This window comes from Elephantulus edwardii, unplaced genomic scaffold (genome assembly GCF_000299155.1).
Source record: "Elephantulus edwardii isolate Elephantulus edwardi_28Jun2011 unplaced genomic scaffold, EleEdw1.0 scaffold00070, whole genome shotgun sequence".
In the NCBI taxonomy this organism is placed as follows: domain Eukaryota; kingdom Metazoa; phylum Chordata; class Mammalia; order Macroscelidea; family Macroscelididae; genus Elephantulus; species Elephantulus edwardii.
Window position 1 is genome coordinate 992,678 of NW_006399820.1, and position 7,844 is coordinate 1,000,521.

The window sequence follows — 7,844 nt, forward strand, 5'->3', positions numbered from 1 at the left end:
TTATTATTAAATCCTCTTGTTTAGAGTCAACTAACTTGGTAATGTTAGTATGATTTAAAAATATTGATACATATTTGTATATATACACACATGCCTACACTTTTTAAATCATGGAAGAACAATACTTTTCAGAGATAGGCCAACTGAAAGACATCAAAGTAAAGAAATAAAAGCAAATAATAAAATCTGTTTTACAATGGGTTAAGAGAACTTGACAAAAAAAAAAGAAGACCAATATCTGTCATGAACAGAGTGAAAAGAATATGCACACAACTAAAAGCCAACATCATTCTCAATGGAGAAAGACTAAAGGTACTACCAATAAACACAAGGAACAGACAAGGATACTCACTTTAAACACTCCTATGCAACTGTTGGAAGTTCTTGCTAGGGCAATATAACAAAAGAAGGAAGGAAGAGGCATCCAAATTGGCCAAAAGCTAGTAAAACTCTCACTATGCAGACAGTATGATAGTATACACAGAAAACTCCAAGTTGTTGTTGGTGTCATGTGCCACAGAGTTGGCTACCACTCATAATGACCCTATGCACAACGGATCTAAATTTTGAGCCTATCTCAATGTCTACCCTCATAATCCAGTTATTGTGTCTGTCAATCCATCTCAACTGGTGTCTTCAATTTTCTGTACAGTGGTTGCTGTAATGCTGAACATTGTGACACTGATGTGTCAAATGCAATTTAATTACCCAAGGTGAACAGTGTTGGGTGGAGCTCCCAGATTAAAACAAGCTTGGAAGCAGGAGTGACATCCACTTCCAAAATCGCTTGCCTCTGGAAACCCTATAACCTTAGAGAAATGATGGAAGTTATACAAGCGTCAAGGTCTTTTGTTCATAGGGTTGCTATGACTTGTCTGCAACACAACAGCACTTAACAGCAACAACAACAGTGTTTCCTTCCTATGTTCTGACTACTGCCTCCTGGTCTGAATATAGGTTTCACATGAGCACAATCAGGTGTTCTGGGATTCCCATTCTTTTCAAGGTTAGCTACAATTTGTTGTGATCCATGTAGTCAAATGCCTTTGCATAGTCAATACAACACAGATAGACTTTCCTCTGGTACTTTCAGCCTTTGGCCAAGATACATCTGACATTGGCAATGATGTCCCAAGTGCCACAACCTCCTCTAAACCCAGCTTATATTTCTGGTAGTTTTCTCTGTGTGTACTGTTCCAGTCACTTTTGGATAGTCTTCAGCAGGATTTTGCTTGTGTGTAATATTAGTGATATTGTTCTATAATTTCCACTCTGTTCGATCACTTTAAAAAAATAGGAATAAATATGAATCTCAACCAAATCTGGTTGTCCTCACGATTTCTTGGTACAGCCTGGTGAGCACTACCAGGGCTTCATCTGTTTGTTGAAATATGTCGCTTGATATTCCATCAGTTCCTGGAGCCTTGTTTTTTCTCAATTCCCTCAGAACCACTTGAATATCCTCTTTAACAGATACACTGTTAGACATAGTAAACCATTTCAGTAGAGTGAAAGATACAAGACCCTTATACAAAAGTCAGTTGTATTTTTTCTGCAGCAACAGAGATAACACAGAAAGTGAACCTAGAAACCAATATTATTTATAATAGCCAACCACAAGATTAAATATTTGGAAGTAAGCCTAAATAAAGACTTTTATAGGGAAAATTATAAAACACTAATACAAGAAACAATAAGAGATCTAACTAAATGGAAAATAATCTCTGTTCATAGATCGAAAACTAAATATTATGAAAATAGCAATGCTACCAAAAGCAATCTACATGTCCAACACAATCCCAATACAGACACCAACCTTATTTTTCAGAGAAATAGAAAAGGCAAGTTTATTTGGAAATGAAAATGACCCCAAATAAGCAAAGCACTTCTGAAATACAAAAATAAAATGAGAGGCATAGCACTCCCTGATCTCAAAACCTAACCTAGAATAGAGCCATAGTAACCAAAACAACATGGTATTGGTACAATCACAGACACATAGAATAATGGAATAAAATCAAGAATTCAGAAATTAACCCATCCAGTACAGACTGAGGCTCAATGTCAAGAAGACAAAGATTCTCACCACTGGACCAATTGGTAGCATCAGGATGGATGACGAAGAGATTGAGACTGTTCACAGCTTCAGTTTGCTCAGCTCCACTGTCAACACTCTTGGCACCAGCAGCCAGGAAATAAAAAAATATATTGCGATGGGAAAGTCTGCAGTTAGGGACCTCTCTAAAGTACTCAAGAGCAACAGTGTCTCTCTGGAGACTAAGGTGCATCTGATACAGGCCATGGTCTTTACTATCACTTGTTATGCATCAGAGAGTTGGACAATGATTAGGGAGGATAGAAGGAGGATTGATGCCTTTGAGCTGTGGTGCTGGAGAAGAGTATTGAATGTACCCTGGACTGCCAAGAAAACAAACAGATTCATCCTGGAGAGGGTTAAACCAGGCTACTCCTTGGAGGCAAGGATTCTGGGGCTTCGTCTGACATACTTTGGACATGTTGCAAGGAGAGACAGGTCTTTAGAGAGGGACATCAGGCTTGGGAGGGTGGAGGGACAGCGCAGGAGGGAAAGACCCTCTATGAGGTGGATTGATTCAGCGACTGGGGTAAATAGGGATGGGTGTGTCAGAGGCAACGCGATTGGAACAGGATAGAGCAGCGTTTAGGGCTTTTGTACATAGGGTCATTATGAGTCACAAACGACTTGACGGCATATAACAACAACAACAACATCTATCAGCAGTTGGCATTTGACAAGGAATCAACACCTATTAAATGGGAAAATGACTACCTCTTCAACAAATAGTGTTGACAAAACTGGACATCTTCCTGCAGAAATATTAAACAAGATCCAATCTCACACCATATACAAAAATCAACTCAAGGTAGAACAGAGACATAGGGGTAAAGCACAAAAATATAAGGATCACAAAAGACAAAATAAGATAAAATCTATAAACCCTAGCTTATGACATAAAAGGTTTGAAAGTATAATCAGAAGAACATAATGAGGAGAGGATAAAATTGATGAACTGACCTTCTAAAAATAAAGTCCCTGGGTACATAAAAAACTTTTTTCCAATAGGAAAAAAGAAAACTAGATAATAAGAGGAATAAAACAGACTGGGGAATAAACATTTGACAATGACATCTCAGACAAAGACTTCTTATGAAAGTTTATAGAAAACTACAGGGCCTCCACAAGAAAAAGACTGATAACCAAATAATAAAATGGACAAAAGACATGAAAAGACTTCACTAAGGAAGAAATTCAAAAGACCAACAGACACATGAAGAAATGGTCATAATCACTGGCAATCAGAAAGATGCAAATCAAAACAACAATAAGATACCACCTCACTCATGTAGCAGTAGCAAAGTTTAACAGGACAGCAAGCAATAAATGTTAAAGAGGATGTCAAGAGATTTGAATTCTCATGCACTGTAAAATGGTGCAACCCTTGTGGAAGGCAATTTGACACTTCTTCAAAAGCTGCACATGGATATATACAGCACAACTAGCTATTCCACTACTAGGAATATACTTCAAGAAATTTATAATTGGGACAAGAATGGAGATATGTACTCTGATGTTCATAGTAGCTAATTAGCAACAACAAGAATAAAGAAATTACCCTAATGTCCATCAACAAATAAATGGGTAAAGAAATTATCTTAGATTTACACAATAGAACACTATGCAGCACTAAGGAACAGTAATTGTGTAAAATACAACACGGAAGAGTCTAGAGAGCACTTTGTTGAGTGAACTAACTCCATATCATAAGATCATTGCATAAGGCTGTTATTGAGAAAATAAAAGGATAATTAGTAAGATGTGTATAATTGTCCAAAAGAGGAAGAGAAAAGAGGGGTTGAAAATAGAGGATGGGTAGAAATCCCTATGAAAGCAGAGTTCAGTGGGCAGATTTGGGTGAGTTAAGGATATTAGGAGAATTGATGCCTTTGAGCTGTGATGCTGGAGAAAAGTGTTGAATATACAATGGACTGCTAGGAGAACAAACAAGTTCATTCTAGAGAGAGTGAGACCAGATTGCTCCTTGGAGGCAAGGATTATGAGGCTTCATCTGACATATTTTGGACATGCTGCAGGGAGGGAGCACTCTTTGGAGAGGAGTGTCATGTTTGGGAGGGTGGAGGGACAGAACAAGAGAGGAAGACCCTCAATGAGATGGATTAATTCAGTGACTGGGGTAATGGGTGTGGGTGTGTCAGAAATAATGAGATTGGTGTAGGACAGAGCAGGGTGTAAGGCTATTGTACATAGATAGGGTCACTATGAGTCACAGGCGACTCAAAAGTACATAACAACACAACAGGGGAAGGAATAGAAAAGATTCCACGAGAACTTGAAAAGGCAATGTAATTATAGGCACAGATCAATGGTAATTAATTATATAAAGTATGATTATTATATATAACTATATAAATAATTATATAAAGTATATTAATGATTGTCTAAAACACAGCATAAAAGAAAGTTTGTATAAAACACAACATCTATGAATGAAACCGTGTATACAAATTATGGCATGAAAACAAAAAATAAAGAAGTGGGGTAAGGGGGGGCAAAAAAGAGAAAGATAATCACTGGCATAGTGGAGGTTGGTGGGAGGAGAGGGAGGCAGATTGGGGGAAAGTTCAGTGGTGACTTGGAGGAACAGTGTAATAATAGACAAAAATAAGTGGTAGTTAATGGCATGAAGTACAGAGTTTATGAGGTGGTGTGTAGGGCACAATGTGCTTGGATAAAGCACAGTGTATATAAAGTTAAATGTAAACTAATCTAGAAGAGGATGGAAAAAATTGTACAATATAAAGGAACACTAGACAGTGTACATTTAGAAAGAGTATGATTCCACCTTGGCCACTCCTTGATTGTAAGTATTAAAAAGGAAGATTTCCTATGGACAAAAGCTTATTAAAAATAGGATCTTATACAGGTGTTGGGACTTGGAGAGGAAAGATTAAATCTTATCCAGTACCCTTAGGAGCTCTACATTTGAATGGATTTGTAGACCCACCTTTGAATGTCTATTGAAGAGATTAATCTTTGAAAAAAGAGTAGACAGGAAAGAAGAGAAGGAAAAAGAAAAAAGGAAAGAAATAGACTATCTCTTTAAAACCTGTGACAAGCTGTTTGGCTTATAAGATAAGGTAAAGTTTGGTGCACATCAAAGTCTCTTCCAGGACTTGGAGTAAAAAGAAGTTAGAGAGTATGATTGTGAGAGGAATTCAGCAATGGAGAAACAGACTTCAGTGCTGTCCACCTGGCATGCATAGATGTATGGATGAGCAGGGAAAAGTTGTTGGCTTGAGGAGCAGAAAGTCATGAGGACACCTGGCCTGTTAATTTGGCCTCATGCAGGGGCTAGGGCTTAATGACAAGATTAGGTCTGGAATGCAAACAGAAGTATTTGTATCTGATGTCCATTTGAACTTAGTCAAACATGACTGAAGATGAGTTGATCTGAACACAAGCAAAGAGAAGATGACCCATGGTGTGAACCAGGGTTGATTGCTGCAATCTAATGGATTGCTGTGGATTGGGCTTTACTTGAGGATGCAGATGCTCAAAATTTCCAAATTGAACAGCAGAAAATTCTTCAGCAAAAGGGATATGCTTGTTCCTCAGAGCACTAGTTTGATAAAGATGAGTAAACCAGAATCTAACTATCTTAACTGGGCATATTAAAGCATGAGACATGAAGTGGCTGACTTACATGTTTTCACAAATGTAGTTATTAGTAAGATGATTGTAAGGGGGATCCCCACAATATACACAAACTAAAAGAAATATAAATTTAAAAATGTCTAAAACATAATGTGTATGGTATGCATGAAACACAATGTAAATAAATAATAATGTTAAAAAGATATTCATAAAATAGTCTCTTCAAAGTGCTAATGAGAAAGGCTGTCAGCTTACTTAAAGAGTAAAGTGTGTATCAACAAAACCTTGCCTCCTAATAATTACACTGAATGTGAATGGTTTAAATGCACCACTGAAGAGAAAAAATGAGTAGAAGATTGGACAAAAAAACAAACAAAACAAAACCCCCAACAACAACAACAACAAAAAAAAAACACCCACCAACCCATCATTATGCTGAAACATACCTGTAAAGTGAATATAAAGAAAAACTAAAAAGGGTAGGAAAAATATACAAAGCAAATTTCAACCAGAAAAACAACAACAACAACAACGAAAACAGGAGTAGTGATATTAATCCCTGATAAAACAGACTTCAGCATGAAAACTATAACAAAGGGCAGGAAGGTGACTATATAATGCTTAAAGTGTCAGTATAATCAAAGAACATAATCGTAATAAATATCTATGCCCCAAATGATAGAACTGCAAAATAAATAAAGCAAATGTTAAAAGAACTGAAAAAAGAAATAGATACCATAACAGTAGTTGTATACTTTAACACAATACTCTTAAGATAGAACTACCAGAAAGAAACTTAACAAAGATGCTGAAGAATTAAACCTCACAATCAACTTAATCTCATAGATATATACAAATTAATACACCCAAAAAAAGCTGAGTATACATTCTTCTCCAACATGCATAGAACTTTTTCCAGAATAGATCATATTTTAAGTCACAAAGCAAGTATCAATAAATTTAAAAACAGAGATATAGTACAAAGCATTTCCTCAGATCACAAAGCTAAAAAATTAGAAACAATAACAAGAGGATAAAAGAGGGAAAAGACAATACATTTGGAAACTGAACAACACCCTGCTTGAACATGAGTAAATAATAGGAAAAAATAAAAAAGTTTCTTGAAACAAATGACAATAAAAACTCTATTTATGGAAACAGTCAAAGCAGTAATCAGAGGTAAATTTATAGCCATAAGCAAACACATCAAAATGGAAGAAAAAATGATAATTGATTCCTTAACAATTTCTCCAACAAGTAGAAAAAGAACAGCAAAAAACCCCTGTTAGCCCCTGAAAAAATGAAATTATAAAAATTAGGAAAGAAATAAAATAGAAAACAGAAAAACAATTGAAACTATCAAGAAACAAAGAGTTGGTTCTTTAAAAAGATCAAGAAAACTGACAAACCACTAGCAAAACTGATAAAAGAAAAGAAAAAAAAAGATACAAATAATCCAAATAAGAGATGAAAGGAGCAATGTTACAACAGAACTAATTGAAATAAAAAAGTAAACAATGAAATATAATGAAAAATTATACTCAAATAAGAAAACCTAAAAGAAATGGACAAATACTTAGAAACTCATAATCTGTCCAAATTGATATAGACTGAAGTAGAACAACTAAACAGATTCATCACAAAATTAAATTGAACAGGTAACAAAACAACTTTCAGCAAAAAATAGTTCTGGACCAGATATTATTACTAGTGAATTTTATCAAACATTCAGGGAACTGTCACCAATTATATATAAATTATTTCAGAAAAGAGGAAAAGATGGAATTCTCCCAGACTCATTCTGGCCAGATAAAGACACCACCAAAATAGAAAACTATAGAACCAATATCTCTGAATGTAGATGCAAAAATCTTCAGTAAAATCCTAGCCAATAGAATCCAACAGTACATCAAAAAACTAATTCACTCTGACCAAGTGGGATTCACAACAGATATGCAACAATGCTTCAATTGAAGAAAAACAATCAATGTAACTCATCACATTAGCAAAGCAAAGAATAAGAACCACATGATTCTATTAATTGATACAGAAAAGGATTTTAACAAAATCCAAGGTCCTTTCCTGATTAAAACACTCAACAAAATAGGAGGAGAGGGGAATTTCCTCAACA

General features: G+C 35.6%; 1 protein-coding gene across 1 annotated transcript in view; it reads right to left on the reverse strand.

The window, feature by feature from the left end:
- The window catches only part of LOC102847061 (putative small intestine sodium-dependent phosphate transport protein-like), a 114,248-nt gene that overhangs the window by 99,322 nt on the left and 7,082 nt on the right, over positions 1-7,844 (reverse strand). Inside the window, exons 2-3 of the mRNA XM_006888678.1 lie at positions 6,160-6,183; positions 5,763-5,826 (exon numbers count right to left, since the gene is read on the reverse strand). Of these exons, the coding sequence (XP_006888740.1) occupies positions 5,763-5,826; positions 6,160-6,183 (88 nt within the window). The remainder of the gene's footprint in view (positions 1-5,762; positions 5,827-6,159; positions 6,184-7,844) is intronic.